This window comes from Medicago truncatula, chromosome 5, assembly GCF_003473485.1.
Source record: "Medicago truncatula cultivar Jemalong A17 chromosome 5, MtrunA17r5.0-ANR, whole genome shotgun sequence".
In the NCBI taxonomy this organism is placed as follows: Eukaryota; Viridiplantae; Streptophyta; class Magnoliopsida; order Fabales; family Fabaceae; genus Medicago; species Medicago truncatula.
Genome location: NC_053046.1, coordinates 41673132 through 41696357, shown reverse-complemented (window position 1 = coordinate 41696357; position 23226 = coordinate 41673132). Strand labels below are relative to the sequence as shown.

Below are 23226 nucleotides of genomic sequence, written 5' to 3'. Positions count from 1 at the left end.
TTATGGAGATCATCAGAATATATTAAAACCTTTTTTGACATTGAGCATTAACTTTGTATATATAAGAAGAAAAAACTTTGAAATAACTTTTTGGCTTAATTACGGTTTTAGTATGTATTTATCGATCATTTGTTTTAAAATCTCTTAGTATTGATTTCACTCCTAAAGTTTTAGACTTCATAAATGATAATCTAACATATTTAAATGACTATCATGTCGAAGGTAAACGTCAATGGATATTTGAGAAGTAGTGTTAAGTAACTTTTTTGGGTTTTCATTATATTTGTACGAAGTTTTCACCACCGTCAAGTAGTTATTAATCTTTGTGAGGCAACCTACAGGATATATAAGGTGGATTCTTCTTTCCTAACTCAATTTTTTTCATAACCATGTAACAGAAATCGAATCATTGATCGTATACTTAGAGGTCTAAATCTTTTACCACTTGGATTAATCCATTGTTGACTAGTATAAAAGAGTTTTAACAACATACATATAACAAAGCAGTAAACATATATAAATAACTTCGTGGTGTTTAAAACTCTTTTTTTGCACACATATAATTGAAATTTAACCATTTAACTTCGTGGTTTTTTGACAACAATTAGAATGAAACATCATAGAAGAGATGAACTATTTCAACTAGTATTCCAAAGTGGAATACTTGGTATAATGTGTTTATTTCTCATTAAACACATTTATATTGTAACAAACCATGCATATATTTTTCTCATTAAAAAAATTAAATATATTTTTTTCAATGACACCAACAATGTAACAAAATAATATCATATAATATAAATTCTTATCTTTTTAAATGACACAAAAAATATGATATTCTTATAACAAAATTTGCTATACAGTATAATTGGAAAAGAAAAAACAAACTATTCTATAGCTTAGCTCAGTTGATATAGACAATGTATAAATATATGCAAAGTCGCGGGTTCGAACCCCGGACACCACCAAAAAAATAATAAATTCAAAGTTTTGTACAATATTTTGTCAAACAACTTTTAACTTAAAAATAACTTAAGAATTAAAAAAAATAAAGAAACCAAACAACTTTAACTTTTTCCATAAAGAGTTTTATTTTAACTTTGTTTTAAAATAGCTTTTAGACCAACCTGGCCAAACGGTACCTAGGAAAGTTAATTAAAATATTTAATAGATAATATCAAAAGTTTGTTGAGATATTTATGCCAAATCAAATATTAGTTTTAAAAAATAGAAAAATAATAAAAATATTGCGAATAAACGTGAAAGTGAAACGTGATATAAAAAACTTTACTTTATATATATACTATTCATTGATTGAAGGGTATCGTATGTAATTTGTTGAGATATTTCTGTTACATAAAATATTAGAAATTCAATAAAAAAATCTAGTAAAATATTGAATAGATAAGATCAAAAATTTGTTGAGATATTTATATCAATTCAAATATTAATTTTAAAAATAATAAAAATATTGCGAATAAACATGAAAGTGACACGTAGAGAAAAAATCATTACTTTGTATATATAATATTGATATTGATGTGAACTAAAAACTTATTTTTTATTTTTTAAGTAAAATATAATAAGAGAGTATCAGACTGCACGGTGAGACTGCACACTACCAGAAAAGACTGCACCGTGAGACTGAGAAATGGCGTCGTTGTGTGGCCCCACCTGCTTCACGATTCCGGCGACGAATGGCGGCTTACTTCGCCACCGCACTTCACTGACCACCAGAAGAGGGTGTTTGTCAGTTTCCGGCGGAACCTCCTTCTTCCACACCTCTCCTTCATCAAAGCGCTCTTTGTCATTCACATGCTTGAGCATTTCTTCTGATTCCCGTAAGTACCCACCATTTCTTCTTCATTGCATTTTCCACCAAAATCAATAAAGTTACATTTTTTACAATACGGGTAATTGTTTTTCCTAATGTTAACGTTAATTCTGATCATGGATTGAGGAATGTATAAATCTATGATTTAGTGCTTGTTGGGTTTGATTGATTGTAGGAATAGGAATTAAGGAAGCTGTTGAAACAGAAAAAGCACCTGCTGCTTTGGGACCATATTCTCAAGCAAACAAAGTCAACAACATTCTTTTTGTCTCTGGTGTACTTGGTCTTGTCCCTGAGGTTTGTTATCCAGCATTACAGTTTTAGTAAATACATACAATGTGTTTGTCTGTGTGTGTGTGTAATTGGTATCTTATTCGTCGGATTTAGATTTGCTATGGTGAGCAATCCACACATTCACGTAGTCAACACATGGATGGTTGCAAGATTGAGATTGGACGATCCAAATTTCAATGCATATTTTGATTTAAAAAAACTAAACTACCGAGCTTAAAATTTGGACAGTGCGATCTCAATCTAACGACTATTGATGTGTTGATGCGGGAATGTGTGGAATTGTTTACTGCAACAAATTCAAATGCCAGCTTCATCTGGTTGTGTTGTGATGATATTAATGTGTTTTGTTCTTTAATGCAGACAGGGAAGTTCGTTTCTGATAATGTTGAAGATCAAACTGAACAGGTACAACAAAACCAAAGCTTTGTCCTTGCATTGCAATATTTCTTTTTATGATATGTAAGAGCTTGCAAAAAATAAGAGCCTGACTTTTTACTTAATTCATTGTATTCATTGTAAGTGTAATTTGTTGTCTTTCACATGGCTTGGTGGTGCATTTTGACCTTTTGATTGCTTGATTATCTCTTGCTTCCTATACTCGTCGATGATGCTGAACGTCCATTTTTCTCGGTATCAACAATTAGGAAGGGCTGACAATTCGATTAGTTTTGTAACTTGGTCTTCAGTCATTGTTTACGGGGACTTTGACTTGTTTTTGGGAAATTTAGGTGTTGACAATCTTAAAGTGGGAAGTTTGCACCCTACCCTTATATGAAAGTTCTTACTTCTTAATGGTTTAATAATCTCTTAAGAATGGGAAGCTCATCGACTGAATATTTGTGAAACAGGGTTAGTACTTACATATATTGTTAGGAAAAATAATCTGCTTCTAAACTTTCATGGAAAAATAAAAGAAAATCTTGAATGGTCAGGAGATATTAGTGAACCTTAACTAATTGGAAATCATTATCCTTCGAACATGTTCTGTGATTGGGATGGGTATTCAAAACTTAACTGTATTAGGAATTAACTTTGGCAATTTTCAATGCCATGATGGCACCTGATCATAGGTTTTGAATTGAGTCTAACTCATCATTACAAATCCGATTTGTGAAGTGAGAATATCCTTCTTTATATACTGGTTTCAAACCTTATCTCTTTTCAATTTGGATATTTGGATTCTTTGCAATATATCTCCTCATGTCCAACACTATTGAACTTGAATATTTTTTATCCCAATACCTAGTGTGATGAACTCGTGCATTTTATTTATTTATTGACGTTACTCTACACTTATTAATTTTTTGGTGCTGTAGCTTCTCAAAAACATGGGGGAAATTCTTAAAGCTGGTGGTGCCAGCTACTCATCAGTTGTTAAGACAACAATTATGTATGGACTCCTCTACCTTCTATAGTTGGTTTTTACTAAGTCCTTGCGAGAATGCAAGATAACTATTTTTTGAACATTTTTTTCATGCAGGTTGGCTGACTTGAAGGATTTTAAGAAAGTCAATGAGATATATGCTAAATGTAAGTTTCTGTAGCTGCGATCTTAATGTTTTCTTGACACAATTTACATTCTTTATCGAATATGAAGCTGACAACAGCCTGTTTAGGGTGAAAAGATTATTAGCCATCCTAAACTTCTGCACGTTTTTTATTAGTATATTCTGATTAAAATTAACTGCTGAATTGTGTGTTACCAATGAGTCTCAAATTCCAATAATAATGTGTGCTGTGCTTTAAAATTTGAGTATACTCCGTTTACGGACTGAGAATATGAATTTACATTGGCTGGCCACTTTATGCTTTTTATGTGGTTTGAGTTTTGAAGATTCATATCTTAGGTTGTTGTAGGTAAATCGGTTATGTTGTAGTAATATTTATCATATACCAAGAACACTAAATTGGGGCAAGAGAATCTAGTAGTGCTATGTGGAAATGATACTTTTCCCCCTTGAGTTCTTATTCTATATTTTTCACTAATGCCTTTAGAATTTCTAATTTTCTTCAATTTACCTGCTGTTCCAATGGTTTCAGATTTCCCTGCACCTTTTCCTGCTCGTTCAACTTATCAAGTAGCTGCATTACCATTGGATGCCAAGATTGAAATTGAGTGCATTGCAACACTATAACCACCAAATTCAGTAGTATATCTCTAGCTCCTTCAGCAAACACATGTCAATTTAAGCAGTGTTACCATTTTAAGTTTGAAGTTTTACTTTGGTTTGATCCCCTTGGATCATAGTGCTATTGTCATTACATTTACTTTGGTATCCCAGTTATGTCTCTAATCTTCCTATTCTCTCTCAAGATTATGTTCCTATTAAAAAGTGAGTGGGGGAAATCTGTTCTTTGTAGTTTTGATAATTTTGTTTTACATAAGACCAGCTATGAATAAAGTTATCATTCTTGTTTGAAATAAGATCAGAACTATGTATCCGTGTTTTTATTTTAGATTAATTTTTGTACATCACATCTATGGCCGTTGCACGGTTTTTTTTGGAGGATCCAAATCCAGACTTCTGAAAAACCTAAACAAAAAAAAAAGGTTAAAACTTAAAAGTAGCATAGTTCATTTCAATTTAGAATTTGTTTCAGACTTCAGCGTATCTTTTGGACATCCATCGAGAGCATAGTTTAGCTTCATATCTGACTCTTCTTTACGTTTGATTAATGTACTTGTATCATTTTGTTTAAAAAACGCTGTCTTGCTTGAGGATGTTGCAAATTTGTTGTTGTTGCTGCTGTGTATGTATGCCATATGCATGAGTAGAAGAGCGTCTGATTATGTTTTTTCGGGTGGTTTCATGGGCTAACGCCTCAAGAAAGTAGAAACGGAAAGATAAAAACCTAAACTAGAAGACGGCCTAATTAAACCATCATAACCAGAAGTTAGAACATCCAAATGAAATGAAGGAATACTGGAATACTATAAGTAAAACAAGATGTCTCTAAACCAGGTTTTGCAATCTTGTTAGCTGCAATGTTGCCTTCTCACATGACATGGGAAATAGAGATATTCTCTATGTGATCTAACATACTCTTGATACCAACAACTATTTTGAAATGGGGATGATTTGACACACATCTCAATTGAATTAACTTGGTTGCAATGAGAGAATCAAATTCTATCATCACCTTGGAATACCCATTTTCAATGATTAAGTTAAGCCATGTTAGGATAGTCTGTAATTTAGACTCCAAAAATGAACAAGCTCCAATGAACGCATTAAACTGGCCATCACCATTCCTCACAAGACTACCAATAGCAGCATCATTTCCCAAGTTGCAAACAGCACTATCACAGTTTGATTTGATGTACAAGATTAGATCATTGTGAGCAACAACTCCGAGTACCACAACATCGTCGTTGCACAAGAAGACTCTCAGTGATCACCAAGGTTTGATGAATGAATTTTTTGGCAAATCATTTGTTGCCCTTCCAACTTATTTTGAAATTTGAAAGACCGTCTTCTTTGTTAAAAGCCAAGAAGTTTACCCTTTCCAGCTAACACTCTAAAACTTCCACATGCCAACTCAAATAATCCCAAAGACATCGAATGCCACCCGATTGTGTTGTAGAATCAACAAGAAACGACCCAGAGACCTTTGTTCTTTGCTGAGTTCTCACCTCTCGACCAAATGACCACTAGCATGAGTTTCCAACGTACGTTCTTTAAAGAAGTTTCGTACTGCCTCCATAAATCCTTACCGGTGAGAAAATTCATCGACACATGTGGATTTTTTTTGCAGCTATGAGAGTATTTCACTTTGGTCGTTAGCTTTCGCAACATCCATCAAATTGGAAGTAACAACATTATTTCCTACATTCTTTTGAGGATTGATTTCATGAACAAATTCCATGAGAGGATTGGGGTCCATGTCTTCAACTTTTCACGCCACTTGTTTCTTCCATTGTTTGTTTCCGAAAATCAAAATTATCAAATTTGCTTTGTCCAGCTGCAGCAATGCTCTTGCAATGATATTGTGCTCACTCCTTTAAATTCTTTTACTACAAATAATAAACCTTTATTGAGAAAATGTTATTTTGAAAAATAAGTTGACATAATTTCAATACATAATTTTTATAGAACATGTGCACATGTTAGCATGCATTTGAACAACTCAAAAAATAAATGGAGATTTAGAATCGTCTTTTGGTTCAATTTTAAAAAGTTTTATTGACGGTTTTTGGTTCAGATTTTCTGCGAAAGCACGAGTATTTTACTGGTTGTTTTATAATATTAAAATATTTTAATAACAATGTAATGATTGATAACTTTAATAGTATTGTGGCAAAAGTATAACGTTAATAATATTAACTTTCAATTAATTAAAAAATGGTATTTATCACTTTTTATTTAAGATGTTTTTGAGTAAAATCATATAACCTAAGCAACACAAAATGATTGAAAAATTTATACGAAAATACTTTGATAATATTTTGATTTATCGAAGTATAATTATATAGAATCAAATTAAGCAGTTGTTATGGAATAGTGTTAGATGTTGAGATTTGGTGCACAAGCTACTAGTGTTTTTTTTTTGTCATACTACCAAAAAGAAAAGAAAAACAGTATTTTTTTTTCTTCAGTAAAAACAAAAATTACTTGAGCGGCGGAATTATTAAACTAAATAACGAAGTGCATAGATCCAGAATATGATTATAAGAACCGAAAGACATGGGATTTGTCTTCCTAGGAACAACGTGGGATCTCAAAAGGGTAAGTAACCTTAAAATTCATTCATTAACTATGTTCTGTCACACGCAAAACCTTTCAAAATCCAAAATTTTAAAATTCTTTTTATTTTTCGAAATATTTTTTTTAAGATTCTAATGTTGTTACATAATATTTTGGATTAGATTCTAATTCTCGTATTAATCTTAATCTTTTCTCCAACGTCAAGAATATCTCTTTGCTTCTTCTGCTTCCTTATTATTCCAATTTCCAACCCAATTCCTCTTCCTATAGATCTGCATCCTTTTTGCTCAACCAAAAATATATTTGCATATTTTACCCTTAGTTTGAAGTTGGGTTCCTGTAAGAATTCAAACCTTATTTTTTCTATTGAATTCTAGGTTTTTCTTCTTTCTGTTGTTAATTACCAAGTTTAAAATCACGGGCTTGCTTCATATCGAATTATTGGATTAAGATGTTACATAAAGTTCAAATTTTTTAATAGATTAATACCTCAATTGAATTTTGAACAATGATTGAGTTTTTGATTGATTTTCAGGCTAGTAGCTATATACAATCTAAATCATGGAAGGTGTTGTTGTGAGAAGGGTCATTCCTTCTGATAATAGTTGTCTATTTAATGCAGTTGGGTAAGTATCTTTTTCTTTATACCTAGCTTGGTACAAATGATTCCACTTATGATATTCTTTTCTCAATTTTCTTGTGTTTGCTCAATTCAGATATGTTATGGATCGTGACCAAACTAAAGCTGCTGAGTTGAGACAGGTAATATTTCTTTGTTTTTTGTATTTAATTTGCTATGGATATGCAAAGTGAAAGGATGATACAAGTTTATCTGATTGCTTCATTTCAATCCATGTTATGTCAAATTGTCAATTTTTTTTTATTTTTTTTTGTGGTAGAAAACTAGATGCAAGGTGTTCATTATGTAAACTTCATTTATGGTTTGTTAAGTTTTGTCTCTCCATATTTTTAAAATTCTGGTCATTATTTACAGTGCTAATGTGCTACACTAAACAATTCAGATGTTGTATCCAACTTGGTTAAATGTACTTGGGCTTGCATGTCACTTTGCTTGTTTCAATTTGAACTAATTTCCGAAATAATAAGTTCAGTACAGAAATACATTGATATGTATGTTTGGCTGGACTCAAAAATCATTAGTTTGGATAAACAACTTAATTAAAAGCTTATCATATAAGTGCTTATGTACAAGTTATTTCTATAACAAATGATAAAGTCAAGTCATTTTCGTAAACTATCTTGGAGAGCTTATGGACATGTCATAAGTTGTTTCCATAAGCTCTCCTAAACAGATAGATAAGCCAGTTTAAACAGGCCCTGAACGTAGTTAATTTTTTTGTTGTGTATTGTAGTACATGTAGAATTTCAAGAAGCATCCTTAAATATTGAATACACATTTGATTGTTTTTCTTTTTTGCAAAAACTCGGTTTTAAACTTCGAATTATCATATTAGGATTTGCTTGTATGTTTATCACCTTCTCTGATTATTTTCAGTTCTTGAGGTATTACACAGTCACACATAGGTAGATTGTATTTTTTTTCATAAATTCCTAACTATCATCAATCAATCCCCATGTTGTTCTAGTACCAAATACATATAAATTTTTACGTATATTTAAATCCGGAAGGGGTATTTCTTTTTGGTATTTGAAATTAGATTGTCTATCATTTAACACTAATGTGAAGCGGAACTTTAACACCCTTGTTTGACCTAATGTCTGTTCGCTTTGGTGTTATCAGCGTCATTTATTCACATATTTTGACTTTAACATTTTATTATATTTTACATGCTAAAGGTTATAGCTGCAACAGTAGCCAGTGATCCTGAGAAATATTCTGAAGCATTTCTTGGGAAGCCAAATTCAGCGTATTGTAACTGGATTCTTGACCCAGAGAAGTGGGGAGGTTAGTTGACTTATGTCTTCCGAATCATGGCTGTTTTATATTATAAAATTGTTTATAGGTAATAGTTATTAATTTTTGTTTCGCAAGTTAGAACTGCTACTTTTGGTCTTCTACCATAATACGGGCTAAAACTTACTAAATTTTAGGTTGATTTAGAATCTTTGAGAATCCTTACACTTTGGCTTTTGATAAACTTTGCCAACATAAATATATACCAAGTACATAGGAGTACATTAGATTATTTTTAATGAAATTTTAAGATGTATAAAGATTAAATTAAGAAAGTCATATTTGAACATCTAGGAGGTAACTAGAGACAAAGTTCTGCAACAATCAGTTGTTGTGGTTCTTGGAATCAAGTACTATAAGTTTTGTTGGTCCTGATTTTGTGGTTGATGAACATAAAAATGAGTTTCAAAGGGCGTTTTATACTCTTCTGTTGGTAAGTTGAACTCTCAATAAAACACTAATAGTTTTTCATTAGTTTAGCAGTAAAACACTAATAGTTTTTCATTAGTTTGGACTTTGATGTTCTAATGAAGCTATATTCCGTTGTGAAGGTGCAATTGAACTCTCAATATTAGCAGATTATTATGGACGTGAAATCGCAGCCTATGATATCCAGACAACACGATGTGATTTGTACGGTCAGGTTAGATATTTGATGATGTTCTATTTGTTCTCAAGTTTTGTCGTTTTGTCAATCCCTTGTAACTGAACCTTTCCGTTCTTGTTTTTGCTGATTACTTTTGACAGGAAGGTAATTATTCTGAAAGGGTGATGCTGATTTATGATGGTCTCCACTACGATGCTTTAGCTGTATGTAATTTCATATACTAGAAATTACTAATCATCTATTGATTTTCTCTCACACTTCAGGCATTTTTTCCTGCCTTGAGAAGGGAAATACTTTTACGTCTGACTTGTACAAAATTAAGGTTCATATGTATTTTCCTTTTTTATGTTTCCTAATGATTACTCCTTGTATGGGTCAGGTGTCTCCTGTTGAAGGAGCTCCCGAGGATTTTGACCAGACCATATTTGTCATACAAAAAAACAGAAGCATTGGACCTGTTGAGGGGCTTGCTTTAAATTTTATTAAAGACCAACATAGGTAGTCCTCAATTCTTATTGAATCTTTATATGAATTTAGTTTTATAGCAGTTTTGTTGTGTATTTCAATATAAAAGGTTTCACTTATTTTTCGGGTGTGCATATTTAAGGTTTTAGGTACATTACTTCTTCAGTTTTGAATCAAAACGAAGCTGTAAACATGCTGCTAAGCAGTTGAACTATTGATTTAGATTTTGGTAACCTGAAAAATACAGCATTTGCAAAACATAAAGTTTTCTAAGTATGTTGTCAGCTTGAAGGTGCAATTATGTCCATTGTGCTAGTGAAAGTGTTTAGTTGTCTTGCATGGTGTTGTGTTTTTGAAATTTTCTACTCAACTTAGTTTGGTTATCATCTTGTTGAGTTGCATCTCCGGATTAATTCTGCTTCCAGTATCCCTCTCCAATGCTAATATTATGGACCCTCATTCTCAGGAAACGAAGATTCACCGACACTGCCAACTTCACTCTACGATGTGGGGTATGCCAAATTGGAGTCATTGGTCAGAAGGTCATTCCTAAGTACCTGATTCTGATTCTTTGCTTTATGTGATATATGTGTGGTGAATCATTAATTCAGTCCTGAAATTGTGCGTGTAGGCCTATTTACTTAAAAATGACATTAGCGAAAAACTGAGAATGACCTCTACAACAGAAAATTCTTCGGCCACATTCCTATTTCAGTAACTAAATTGGTGTTCTCTCGTTATATGTCCTACTTACCTGTAATTCTTATTATTCTGACTTTGAGAACAAATTTTTCTGTGAATATATTCAGGAGGCAGCGGAGCACGCCCAAGCAACTGGTCATGTAAACTTTCAAGAATATAAATGATACATTGTGAGGCAATAACTTGCATGTGTAATCTCAGTTGATTTGAATGAGTATGAGTGTCATTTTTTTATTTTATTAAACATTTAAACTGAATAATCTGCATGCCTTGGAATTGTTGTGGCAAATTGTGTTGTAATTGTAATCATAGTTCCTTTCCTTGGTCTCAAATCTCAATCAATAGACAATTAGAAAATTTCCTTCACTACAGGATTATCATCATATTCTTGTTGGTTTATATTCATACCGTTGGTTCTTTGAAGTTTCTTGATTTTCTCAGTTTCACTTGGTGTTGAAATTTTTATTATATAGTCAATGCACTTTTTTTTTTAAGCCATATATAGTCAAAGCACGTAATTATATAGTCAATGCACTTTTTTTTCTTTGAAGTTTCTTGATTTTCTCAGTTTCACTTGGTAATTATAATTGAATTCATTTGAATAGATTCCTTGTTTATTATTGTAAACAGCTACAATGAGACAATACTTTTTTTTTTTACAATGCAAGGAGACAAATACTACAAGTCTACAACATGCTTTTAACATCCTTATTATATATTATGAGCAATTATAAGATGTTGATATATCATGTCAACAATTCATACATTAGTCATTTACTAGCATAATCATATTGGGATGTTTCTTCAACAAATACAAATGGTGAGTGGTGTTTATTTTAACAATAGAATGAGTATGTTATTAAACTATTCCTCAAGGAGGTGATAGCCATTTTTTTCATTACATAAATTTGTGATGTTATTTTAGATCAGACTAAGGAGTGGTTTAGTTATATCCACGTAATTTTGGAACGTTTTCTCAATAGAAATATAAATTATCCATACCTACTCAAGGCTTTTTATCAAGTTTGAGTTTATTTAAGGACAGCAAAACCAATCTTGAGTTTATTTAGTTTCCTACGATGTTGAAACCTCGGCCTAAAAATGTATATGGTCCTAGTTAGGTACTACTTCCCTTTCATTGAGAAAAGAATGATAGTAGGTATGTGTTTGGCATGACTTTTTTAAGCTCAAAACGTGGGTTGCTTTTGCCAAACGCCGTTTTCCAATTTCCTGTGTTGTCTGGATGAAGGAAAAGCAGATCTATGAAACCACGTTTTAGATCCAAAACGTCGGTTCTGCTAAAGTTGGAATTCAAAGCTTCAGCGGCAGTGAAAAGTGATTCACAGTTTTAACTTTTCAATGACAAGTATAGTTACCAATATACCCATGTTTTCTTCTCCAATTTCCCATGAATAAACAACATCTTTCTTCTTCTTCCATAAAAAAACATATTTCTTCTTCTTTATTACTGCACATCACTTGAAGTAGTAGACTCTTCTTCTTTCTTTTTTGCATATCTATCCTATTTTTTTTCTTCAGATTTGTTCTTAATTGGTGAGTGATGGAGAAATGGTAGAATGAGAGACAAATAGTGAGATGAGGAAGGAGAAAGGCAACAAGAGTTGGAGAAGAAGATGGAAATGGGTAGAAGAGTATTGAAGCTTCTCGAGAAATAGAAAGGGAGACGTGATGATCTCAAGAGTAACACAAATTGGACTTTTTTAAATATTTTTTTTACTATTGGGTTTTGGGCTGTGTTAGAGTATTTGATAATTTGGTTTTAATTAAAAGGATAATTTGATCATTGTACATTCCAAATCAATTTTGATTTAAACTATTCAAACAAATCAACTCATAAAAATCACTTTTAAAAAAGTGTATCCAAACATAAATCAATTTACATCAAACTCACTTTTAACCAAAATCAATTATATCAAACTCAATTCTATCAAAATCAATTCTTCCCGCCGCCATACCAAACACACACTAGGAAGATACTTTGTATAACACACGTTTGAATACGTTCTTTAGTCCTTTCTTCTATGGATTGAAATTCATGAATCTTACCAGATTATGTGGATTGCATAGAAATTTGATGAGGCACATGTCAATTTCAATCAATAGATGAGAGTATGTTAGAAATTCCGTTCTTTTTTCAACATTGTAGACATTTTATAAAAGGAAAAGTAAATAAATAACCGAAGATTAAGATAAACGCCCAAAAAGAGTACACATTTTATATTCTTTTTGAAGTTACATAATCTAAAAGAGCATGCAAATGGAATTAAGGCTAAACTCTCAAGCAGCAACAGATTAGTACAATAGAAAGATACATTAATCTAAGTATCTTATACTATGCTATAAAGAGCAGGTCTCCAAGGACGATGGAAAGAGTGATATTGGTGACTATGTTTCACCAAATGAGACAAAATATGTTCTATCCCTATTTCCTTCACCTCCATTTTCCCAATCAACTCCTCTAATTGTTTTTTTGTGATCTTTATCTTCACTTCGGTTGTTGTTTTCTCATTACCATTGCTTGGTGCTACAAATGAACCAGCCTCCTCCATAGATGATTGGTACCTTAGACAATTACCCATTTAATTATATGATTTTGTAATTGAGTGATGAGAATATTTGAGATATATATGTTGGTGATCATACATTATATATACTAAATACTTTGTTAGTAAATTTAGATAAAAATTAACAAAATGAATTAATTGCTCAATGTAATTCATAATTGTAACATCTTAAACGGTTTTAAATTTTGCAAAATGATCACATAAATCAACACAAATCTTTTCAACGTGTTTTTGTCTTTACTCATACGTTTTCTGAAAAACTTCCTAAAAAGTCACCAATCTCAAACATCTAACCCTATCTTACTCATGCAATCATCGTTTATATTGTAAACTATCTACCTCTTTGTGTGAAAATGCAATAGCAAACCTACCACGCCTTCCATGGCCAACACCTTGTCCTTGCTCAATGTACACTACACGTCCATGCAATCATCACTTATCTTGACGACAAACAAAAAACAACATAAGGTTAACTTATAATTTTGTCCATGATTTTTTATTGTTATTTTTTTTTTTGTAAAGTATATAAACTGAGGCTCCTCGAAATTGAACCATGTCAAGTAGAATGCCAACGCCAAGCTCTATTAGTAGATCATCTTCATTGAATTGAAATTTTAAGCGCGTTATTATTGGTACTAGGGAAAATTTGAAAATTATGAATGGTGTTTTTTTACGAAATTTTGATTAAGACTAAAAATATAAATGTTTCTTGCTTTCAAGTTATAACAAACTAAACTAACTATGATTATCTTATTTTAATGACACCAATAATATAACAAAAAAAAATCTAAATACTTTTTTTAATGACACCAACAACAATTTTATTATAGAAAAAGTTGTTTAAGAGTATAATTGAAATGATGAAAAAGTAAGTATAGATATATTTATCTAGTTTGTTACACTTTTTAAATGATAAAGGAAAAAAAATATATACATTTATATCGTGTTTTTTACATTTGTTTTAATATTTAAATTTATTCTTACCTATTTGTTACATGTGTTATTTGTATTGAAAATTAAGGATATTTTTTGAAAGAAAAATTCAGCCCAAAAGTGCTGAAAAGATAGTTTTCATTCTGCATAGTATAAATATAATTGCTTTTATAATGCACTAGCCATAATCTTATAATATGATCAGATGAAACTATAATTAGTTGGTTACATGAGTGAAAGTAATATATATTTTCTGGAATGCATCTTGAATATAAAATATTTAATTATTTTTTGGAATTTAAAATAAAAGATTTTTGAAAACTAACTATGTTTTCAAACAGTTTCTCAAAAAGATTACAAGTTATGCTTGGAAAAGTCATTTTCGGAATTTTAAAAAGTAATTATCAGTGTTTTGAAAACCATAAGCTCGATAAATATTGTATAAGATTATTTTTGGAACAATATATTAAATAGATCTTTAACCAAAAAATATATTTTTCTTCTTATAATTACTCAAACTAAACACACTATCACGCTCGCTCTCACAGAATCAGAATCAGAATTAAAAAAACCCTATCGGAGAAGAAGAAGAAGAGAAGATGCAGATCTTCGTGAAGACTTTGACCGGAAAGACTATCACCCTCGAGGTTGAGAGCAGCGACACAATCGACAACGTCAAGGCCAAGATCCAGGTTAGTTTATCCCCTTTGAAATGACTTAATTAGGGTTTTAAAATTGAATTGAATTGAATTGATTTAGTGATTCTGAGTGGTGGTTGTGGAATATGTGGTTTTAGGACAAAGAAGGTATCCCTCCTGACCAGCAAAGGTTGATTTTTGCGGGTAAGCAACTGGAAGATGGACGTACTCTTGCTGATTACAACATACAAAAGGAATCAACACTTCACTTGGTACTCAGGCTCAGAGGAGGAACCATGATTAAAGTCAAGACTTTGACCGGTAAAGAGATTGAAATTGACATTGAGCCTACTGATACTATTGATCGTATCAAGGAACGTGTTGAAGAAAAAGAGGGTATTCCACCTGTGCAGCAAAGGTTGTTTTCATACTATTTTAACTTATAAATAAATAAATAGTTGATAACTTTTGTTCTATGCACCTTCATGATAAGGTTAATGTAGGTCTGTTTTTAGATTTTATTTAGCTAGTTTGGATGAGATAGTAAGAATAAATACATGTTTGTACACTCAATCTAAACCAGTTTCTATCATAATTTTCTACTTGTCATTGATATATCTTATACAGGTATCATCAAGTTGGATTGCATATTAATTTGTAGATCTATTGAACAATGCTTAATTTAGTTTGTCTTAGAAATACGTTTTGCTTTCTTCACTAAATAAAGCATTGTGAATGGAAACAGTAGAATCTTACACCTGCTGTCACTTGCTGCAGGCTCATCTATGCTGGTAAGCAGCTTGCTGATGACAAAACAGCTAAAGAGTACAACATTGAGGGTGGTTCTGTGCTTCACTTGGTGCTTGCATTGAGGGGTGGTAATTAGTAAGGTAGAATGCACATTCGATCTCAAGAAATTAGCCTGTTCAGACTTGGTCACTTTCTAGTTCTTGGTAAATGTTTAACAATTGCTTCTGAACCTCCTAAAGACATGAAAGGAAGCTCTATACTCGTCCATCTATGAGGACATGATTGTTCTTTTATGTGCTTGTTTTTTTATAATTTTGGGGTTACTTTTGGTGCTCACTTCGTTGTATGCTTTTAAACCCAAAAATTGGCATCTTAATGAAATCTCTAAACTAATAATTCATAACCACAAGTACAATGGTGAGAGTTTTGTTCTGTCTTCATCTTTACGGAGGTGATAGTTTGATTTTAGTTTTAGGGCCACATGCACAAAGGTTGTGGCCCTGGCTGAACTGGATGAATTATCTAGATCTGAACGTAATGATGTATTCATGTTGACTGCTTTTTTACCCACCTTGAGTTTCTCGCGTGCCCTACATAGTTTGGATTATAGAATCTAAACGGCATAAACACCTCATAAAAACCTCCAAAAACACGTTGAAACATTTTGGATTTTAGAATCCAAATAGGCACAAGAGAAACTAATAGGGTGGGAAATGTAATGGTCATTCATGTTAGCATGGCTGATATTTTGGCCCAGTTACAATTTGAAATGTGGCTTCAGAATGTGGTCCAGGGAATATCCAGGCTGTTTGGCTTAGTTGGTGCCATTTTGATATGCAAACTTACGAACTACAACTAAAGATTTAATCCTATATAGAATTCACTACTTTTAAGAATATTTTTATTTAGAGTTTCTTAACATATGCTTAGAATATTATTTATTTTTCAAAGTAAAATTTCTACTTTTAGACTCTTTACCATGTCTTTAGACCATGAGTTAGAAGAACCCATCAATAAGGCAAATGCTCATGTTATTTGGGATAAGCACTAGACATTGACACATAACTTTGCGGAAGGATATGCATGCGTATAGTGACTAGAGACATTCATTGTTCATAATGGAGATGGTCTAGTTTGAATCTATTACAGATTACACTTGCTTTATAGGGACACTATCCTAAGCCAGCTTTCACACTATAAGCTTCAAAGAAAGAAAACTTGATCTCTAAGTTAAGGCTTTATCACAGTAGGGATTGCATTTGTCATTGAACTCTTACCTATTATATTCTATCTATTTTACTATCCTCATCAGAAAAAAAAGCAATCTAATAACGGTACGGTCATGCGATCCTTGTTGTTAAGCGAAGGTGGAGAGGTAGGGGGCGGGCTTTGCTTTAGTGTGATTGACGAAGGCTAGGCTAGTAATATAATACCCAAAAGAAATGAAAAGAGATCGGGGTCGATAGTTGGCAAGGAACTTGATCCCCCCAAAACAAAAAAGGGGCAGGTCGAACTCTAATTCTGGAAATAAAATAAGTCGGGGCCCTTTTAGAGGCAACAGTTGACTTCCCCTTTTTGTGGTCCCTCGAATATTCTACAGTCTTGTTACCTTCCACAGAATTCGCAAGAAGCCCCAATAGCCTATCCTCTTTCTAGCTTGAGGATGTAAAAGTCGAGTCGTTCTTGTCCGTTCTGTCTGCTCACCCCTTCTTCCATTCCGAAAGTCAGTGCCCGCTCGGTACAAGTATTCCACTCGCACCTCTTAAGTAAGGTGAGGTGGTTTTGTGTGAACAAAACAGAAACCTACCCAACATATGCATTAAGCACACAAACTATGAGTAAAGCAGTCAACAAAGAGAGAGAAAGAGAGATGTTGACCGAGCATCTTGTGGGTGAGCTACCTGCCTCTCTCACACGCTCAATGGCGTTGAATTCATTAATAAAATCATGCGCCTTTGATGCCTTTTGGCCTTTACAATGCACCCCATGCAATTCCCATTGGCACCCTAACAGGCAAGGCTGAGACTCTTGAGGAAATGAATGTGCTTGTAAACTATCTACCTCTTCGTGTGCAAATGCAATAGCAAGCCTACCATGCATCCCATGACCGACACCATATCCTTACTCAATCTCTTAACACAATGCAAACTAAAAACAACATCAGATTAAATTATGTAACATGTTAGATGTACACATCCAGACTTGTAATGTTAAATGTTCAAATACACGTTGGAAGTGTACATCCATACATGGTGATTTGATTTCACGAATTGTCGAAATATGTATATTCGAAGTTAGTTTCGGTGCGTTTGAAAGTACACATTAAAACATAATTTATATCGGAAAAGAAAAAACACAATACACGATACTACCTTCAGTCTTATAGGTAAGCAAGAAACCTTTTTTAGGTTCATCAGGATTGTAGTCTAGAGAATTATTTTTTTTAAGTAGAGCCTAGAGAATATGTTGGTCGCCATTTCTAGAAAAAATGCGTTGTAATCTTTTGATTGAGTGTGTGCAAATATGACAGGTTAACTGTGTATCATAGAAGTATTTTTTCTGCAACAATCAACACAATTGCGTGTCATGTTTTTATTTGCTGGGACCAATTGTTATGTCCGTGACCATGCAAGAATTTCTATTGTATTGATGGAATGATGGAACTTAACCTTCAGATCCAACGGTTGAATAATAAATACTCATGAAAGTAACTCCCTCCCTGCCCATATAAAAGACCCATATTATGGATATTAGTATGGACGAAATTTGACGACGTGTCCCTTTTAATGCAACATGTTTTGTATGATGACATTTTCCATATCTGTAGGGATAACGACATTAATTATGGGTGCGTTTGATTTGCTAAAAAATAAGGACAGGACAGAATAACTCTAATTGTTCAGTGTTTGATTTGTAAAACTGTTTCAGGTAGAAGACAAACTGGAGGCAAGGGACGGGACAAAAACTCATATTTTTGTCCCTCACCAAATCACAGCACAACTTTTTGTCCCACATACAAGTTGTCTAAAATACCAAAATAACATTTTGTCCCTCAAAAATTGTATAAAACAAAAAATTACTCAATGCCATAAAAAATTTGTCATGCATTGTTCTGCTTTATGTTGTACTGTTCAATCTTGTACTATTCTGTCCAATACTTAACACACCCTAATAGTCACAACAATATGTTTTAGGATGTGCCATTTTGCTAGCAACGTAATACGAGTGAGTTTAGTGTGCTACTGGTTTGATGATTCAACTATACATGAGAGTGGTAAAAAAATTTGCTCGTGTCCTAACTAAATACTAACAATAATAATATTTACCATTTAAAAGATATAGATAACTAATAACTAATAATAAATTCTTCAAAAAAAAGGATAACTAATAATAAATAAATCAAAAAGCAAATAAGAATTATGACTTAACAATTGATCGATTTTTAGTTTAACCTCTTGAACATCATTTTCATTAAATGTGAATGTAATGTTAAAAATTATTGTATCGGAGGATCAAACTAGTGAGACCTCCAATGTTGAATCAAATTCTCGTTCAAACTTATGAAACTTTTAATGTGAATGTAACATCAAAAAGTGATTGGATCAACCCTAAATATTTGATTAAATAAGGGTCATGTTAACCTCCAAAAGATACCGGATAACCTTTTTCATTAAATAACTAGCAAATTTATCTATGATTTTTAAAACATGAATGAGATAGTTTTTTATTTTTTTAAGCAGAATGAGAGATAGTTGATTGATGGTATATTCGAGTTTTAGTAAAATAAATTATTTGTAATTGACGTTCCTATCCTTTTAAAAGTGTTGTTGTGATACGTTTATGTTGGACTATTCAGTCTTTCACGCTTCAACCAAACAAAGTTAGATAGAAAAAACGTCATCTTTTTGCCGTGAACGAATCCCATTTCTATAACAACCATTGAAGCCTTTCCCATTTCTCTCTCTCTTTTGTTCTTTCACTCACACTCTCCCTTGGGTACGTATCTTCTTCTTCGATCCCTTTTCCAATTACACTTTCTTTCTTATTTCCAAACTCAATTTCACCTTTTCCTTTCAAAAAATCTATAAAAAATAATGTTTTGTGGGTTATGTTATGTTAAGTTCAGTTCAATTTTATCTTTATTATTTATAATTTGTTTTCTGGACATTGATTCATGTAATTTATTGAAGGGTTGTTGAAGATGAGAATTTGTGGAGCAGGTATGGTGTTCATATTTAATTTCTTTGTATTTCCCTTTTATGTTTCTGCAATGTTTTATGAACAATTCAGTATCATGTAACCTTGTTTTTAGTGATTTCTTTTCAATTTTCAGTATATTTATTTAAATATCAATGACCATGAATATCATTAATATTAAAATATAAATTTGCTCCGTTCAAAAAACAGAGGCTCATTTTTTTGTCTGGCTGATTGTATACAAGTATAGAAGAAAAGGCATCAGCAATATCTTTTATCAAAAAAAAAAAAAGTTGTAGCATCATCAAGCTTTAAATTAGTGTTTATTGATAATAGTATGTGATTTTGCAACTCATAGTCCATATTTAGGAGGGTAAATTTCCAATATGAGGATCAGAGGAACGAACATGCATGATTAGTGGTTTGATTTGAAGTTTATAACATAAAACAATGAAACTTTAAGTTATTTTCACACCTAAACATCTAGGTAAGAATTGCTGCTCATGGTTTGATTTTTATCATTCTCTTATAAAATCCTTGATTAGTGTTAAATTTTACATTATCAATAAACCAGTGTCATGTACGTAGTAATATCCTTAAATATTCATTTTTAAAATGTCTGTTATTTGTTTCATATTTTTCATTCAGTTTTCTTGGCATCCCAACTTGGTAACCCTTACGTTTTTTAACGATATTTTGAAAATGGCTCTTATGTTTTTGAAGGGTGTTTTGAAAATGATTATAATTTCTAGATAAGGGTTCTCATCTTACTCAAACTCTTAGCAGCAGCCAGCAGCGCCTATAGCACCACGTCCAGCTCCCTGCTAGTGTTTGGTTCTTCTTCCTTCTCCACTCCTGCCAAAACAAAGTTCCTACCCTCACTTTCTAGATTTTCTGTCAAGCATTCTTGCTTGTTTTCACCAACCCGTCCCCATTTTACTGTAACCAAGCCCTCCATGAACCTTCTGAACAAACTTGGATTTGGCAGTGGAAGGTCATCAGAGAGCATGGATTCAACCATTCCTCAGGGACCAGATGACGATATACCAGCACCAGGCCAGCAGTTTGCTCAATTTGGGGCTGGCTGCTTTTGGGGTGTTGAATTGGTCTTCCAGAGGGTTCCTGGAGTGAGTAAGACAGAGGTTGGTTACACCCAGGGGCTTTTGCACAATCCTACTTATGAGGATGTGTGTTCAGGGACCACAAACCATAACGAGGTTGTAAGGGTCCAATATGATCCCAAACAAGGCACCTTCGAAAATCTGCTTGATACATTCTGGTCGAAACACGATCCTACTACGCCAAATCGACAGGTATATACCGAGCTGTTGGTTTGTTTATAAACTTAATAATTTTGAGTTCCTCTTGTTTGTAAATTTTAAGTTCTTTTTTGTCTCAAGTGGCATGTCCGGACTTTGCTGGTCTGAATAATATGTCTAGACTTCTGGATTGTCAATGTTAATGGTTTTCAATTTATATTACTGTGTTTCTCTAACTTCACTTTTAACAGTGAAGTGCTTCTGGAGTTGATCATTTTGCTAACAATTTCCAGACTCCATGATTAATTTGTCGGAAGCAATATTGGTTCTCTCTGTTGCAGTATCTAGTAGCTGCATTTATGTTTCTATATTTAATTGTATCATGTAAATTATGTTTCAAACATGTTCTTATAGTGAATTTGGGCCAAATCAAATTCCTAGGAAAAATGACCGTGTTGCACTGAGTTTGTGATGGATAGCTCAGAAAGAACAACTCATGAGTATCTAGAGAAGTAAAAAACCATTTTTATCTGGAGTAATCTATTTTCCTTACCTAACATTTTGTCTGGTCCCTTTGTTTCTTTTTTGTTCAAGACCGTGGTTTCTTTTGTTCTTCCATTTTCTTATGCATGCTTTTGTTTCTGTATTCTCTTCTCTCTTTTGTTCAATTCAATCTATATGAATGCATGAACTTTTGAATATAAAATTGTGAGTTGTGTGATGCTTGAGTGCTGATTTTTGCTTTCCATGAATGGTAAGAACTTAGTAATATGACATCTGGATCTTTGTATGTAACAGGGGAATGATGTGGGAACACAGTACAGATCTGGAATATACTTTTACACTCCTGAACAAGAGAAAATAGCTAAAGAGTCTTTGGAACAACAAGAGAAGCAATTGGGCAGGAAGATTGCTACTGAGATTCTTCCTGCCAAGAAGTTCTACAGGGCTGAGGAGTACCATCAACAGTACCTTGAGAAAGGGGGTCGATTCGGTTTCAAGCAATCTGCTGCTAAAGGATGCAATGACCCAATTCGGTGCTATGGTTAATTGTTGATAAAACAAAGTGAATTTATCCTCAAGGATCAATACGACACTGTATTTGAGCTTGAAAATGGGCATAGCCATGAATTAGAGTTGTATACTGTCATCTATTATGTGTAATTTTGTTGTAAAGTATTTGTCTTGGCTACTTACAAACCAAAAAATAAAAGACAAAATGTCTTTTCAGAAATTAGCAGAAATTGTGAACATTAGTAATTCTAAAAATTGTATGAACCTTCTCACAGAATCACTCCTCTTGATGGGTTCAATTTCTCAAAAGGCTGTTATGAAATCATAATTGAGGATGTATATTGAATTAAAATTGTGAATAAAGAAATTATCTTGAAATCATAATTGAGGGTCTAAATTGTAATAGATAATTTCCTCTACAGCAAATGATGATTAAGAAAGTTTACCTTGCTGAAAAGTGCATTAAGAAACAAACAGAAATGTAAAGGTTTTTGACATTATTTTATGGGCAAATCCTGTTGTGTATTATCAGTTTCAAAATATGCATATATATATATATATATATATATATATATATATATTAGACTATTATAATATCCATACAAGTTCAATATATGCATATATATCTACTAGACTATTATAATACAAGAAGATGCATTTGGTCTCTATTAATAAAAGATGCTACCCTCTCCGTCCTAAATTATAGTAAATTGTTTTAGTCAATTCACACAGCAATTAATTTTTTTAAAGGAAAGTTAAATTAAATAATTGAAAAAAGAGATAGTAATAAATAGGTTAGGGTATGTAACTAAAAAAATAGTTAAGGCTATAATATAAAAAATAACAATAATGTTTCATTGATATTGTAAAACGGTTTATAATTTGGGATGGAGGGACTACTAGCTTTTGGTAGGGGTGTACATGGGTTGGGTCAACCCAAAAAACCCGTCAAACCCACCCAAAAAAGGTCAGAAAAGTGGGTTGGGTTGGGTTGGGTGATTGGGTGGATATGGTTTTAAAAAATGAAAAACCCATAAAAAATAACGGGTTTTGGGTAAAACTAGACTCAAACCCAATAAACCTACTTACCCAATAATATTCATATTTTTATTTTTATTTTTATTTTCATTTTCATAGGAAGGAAGGAGAAGAACAAAGGTTTTGGTTATAATCTTTCTTTAAAAAAAAAAAGTTTTGGTTATAAATCAAGTCTAATTTCTAAAATTGACATAACACATCCTCTATATTGAAAATCAAAACATCTTAGAGTTACAAATTATGATGTTGCACTTTTTAATTATTTTGA

General features: G+C 32.4%; 4 protein-coding genes across 8 annotated transcripts; all 4 read left to right on the top strand.

Moving 5' to 3' along the window:
- Nucleotides 1-1581: 1581 nt before the first annotated feature.
- LOC11425862 (reactive Intermediate Deaminase A, chloroplastic) lies at nucleotides 1582-4564 on the top strand. The gene is made up of 6 exons (XM_003617493.4): nucleotides 1582-1841; nucleotides 2010-2131; nucleotides 2489-2533; nucleotides 3445-3518; nucleotides 3609-3658; nucleotides 4169-4564. Exons 1-6 carry the CDS (start codon nucleotides 1652-1654, stop codon nucleotides 4261-4263), a joined length of 576 nt encoding a protein of 191 aa, XP_003617541.1. The 5' UTR covers nucleotides 1582-1651; the 3' UTR covers nucleotides 4264-4564.
- Nucleotides 4565-6721: 2157 nt separating this feature from the next.
- On the top strand, nucleotides 6722-10927 carry LOC11425861 (OVARIAN TUMOR DOMAIN-containing deubiquitinating enzyme 2). Of its 2 annotated transcripts, none has more exons than XM_024784266.2 (9): nucleotides 6722-6855; nucleotides 7370-7460; nucleotides 7551-7596; nucleotides 8653-8761; nucleotides 9322-9413; nucleotides 9518-9580; nucleotides 9757-9875; nucleotides 10309-10384; nucleotides 10652-10927. In XM_024784266.2, the coding sequence occupies exons 2-9, from the start codon at nucleotides 7396-7398 to the stop codon at nucleotides 10706-10708; spliced, it is 627 nt and encodes a 208-aa protein (XP_024640034.1). In that variant the 5' UTR covers nucleotides 6722-6855; nucleotides 7370-7395; the 3' UTR covers nucleotides 10709-10927. The 2 variants fall into 2 exon arrangements, with proteins under 2 accessions (XP_024640034.1, XP_039690397.1); XM_039834463.1 differs by lacking the exon at nucleotides 6722-6855 and adding an exon at nucleotides 7013-7173.
- Nucleotides 10928-14558: 3631 nt separating this feature from the next.
- LOC11426787 (ubiquitin-NEDD8-like protein RUB2) lies at nucleotides 14559-15859 on the top strand. The gene is made up of 3 exons (XM_003617489.4): nucleotides 14559-14754; nucleotides 14859-15118; nucleotides 15478-15859. The coding sequence occupies exons 1-3, from the start codon at nucleotides 14662-14664 to the stop codon at nucleotides 15584-15586; spliced, it is 462 nt and encodes a 153-aa protein (XP_003617537.1). The 5' UTR covers nucleotides 14559-14661; the 3' UTR covers nucleotides 15587-15859.
- A 3450-nt stretch (nucleotides 15860-19309) lies between these two features.
- LOC11433534 (peptide methionine sulfoxide reductase) lies at nucleotides 19310-22242 on the top strand. Of its 4 annotated transcripts, none has more exons than XM_003617486.4 (4): nucleotides 19310-19446; nucleotides 19641-19670; nucleotides 20434-20960; nucleotides 21705-22242. In XM_003617486.4, exons 2-4 carry the CDS (start codon nucleotides 19652-19654, stop codon nucleotides 21954-21956), a joined length of 798 nt encoding a protein of 265 aa, XP_003617534.2. In that variant the 5' UTR covers nucleotides 19310-19446; nucleotides 19641-19651; the 3' UTR covers nucleotides 21957-22242. The 4 variants fall into 4 exon arrangements, with proteins under 4 accessions (XP_003617534.2, XP_024640185.1, XP_003617535.1 ...); XM_024784417.2 differs by having other exon boundaries at nucleotides 19320-19446; nucleotides 19652-19670; XM_003617487.4 differs by having other exon boundaries at nucleotides 19327-19446; nucleotides 19652-19670; nucleotides 20371-20960.
- Nucleotides 22243-23226: the final 984 nt, after the last annotated feature.

Bases quoted from the DNA above. Each gene is read 5' to 3' on its own strand.
- LOC11425861 (XM_024784266.2), top strand. From the start codon at position 7,396: ATGGAAGGTGTTGTTGTGAGAAGGGTCATTCCTTCTGATAATAGTTGT. The intron at 7,461-7,550 runs GTAAGTATCTTT...TGCTCAATTCAG, and splicing joins TGTCTATTTAATGCAGTTGG to ATATGTTATGGATCGTGACC. The intron at 7,597-8,652 runs GTAATATTTCTT...TACATGCTAAAG, and splicing joins AAGCTGCTGAGTTGAGACAG to GTTATAGCTGCAACAGTAGC.
- LOC11433534 (XM_003617486.4), top strand. The intron at 20,961-21,704 runs GTATATACCGAG...TGTATGTAACAG, and splicing joins CTACTACGCCAAATCGACAG to GGGAATGATGTGGGAACACA.
- LOC11425862 (XM_003617493.4), top strand. From the start codon at position 1,652: ATGGCGTCGTTGTGTGGCCCCACCTGCTTCACGATTCCGGCGACGAAT. The intron at 1,842-2,009 runs GTAAGTACCCAC...GATTGATTGTAG, and splicing joins GAGCATTTCTTCTGATTCCC to GAATAGGAATTAAGGAAGCT. The intron at 2,534-3,444 runs GTACAACAAAAC...TTGGTGCTGTAG, and splicing joins TTGAAGATCAAACTGAACAG to CTTCTCAAAAACATGGGGGA.
- LOC11426787 (XM_003617489.4), top strand. From the start codon at position 14,662: ATGCAGATCTTCGTGAAGACTTTGACCGGAAAGACTATCACCCTCGAG. The intron at 14,755-14,858 runs GTTAGTTTATCC...ATGTGGTTTTAG, and splicing joins ACGTCAAGGCCAAGATCCAG to GACAAAGAAGGTATCCCTCC. The intron at 15,119-15,477 runs GTTGTTTTCATA...CACTTGCTGCAG, and splicing joins ATTCCACCTGTGCAGCAAAG to GCTCATCTATGCTGGTAAGC.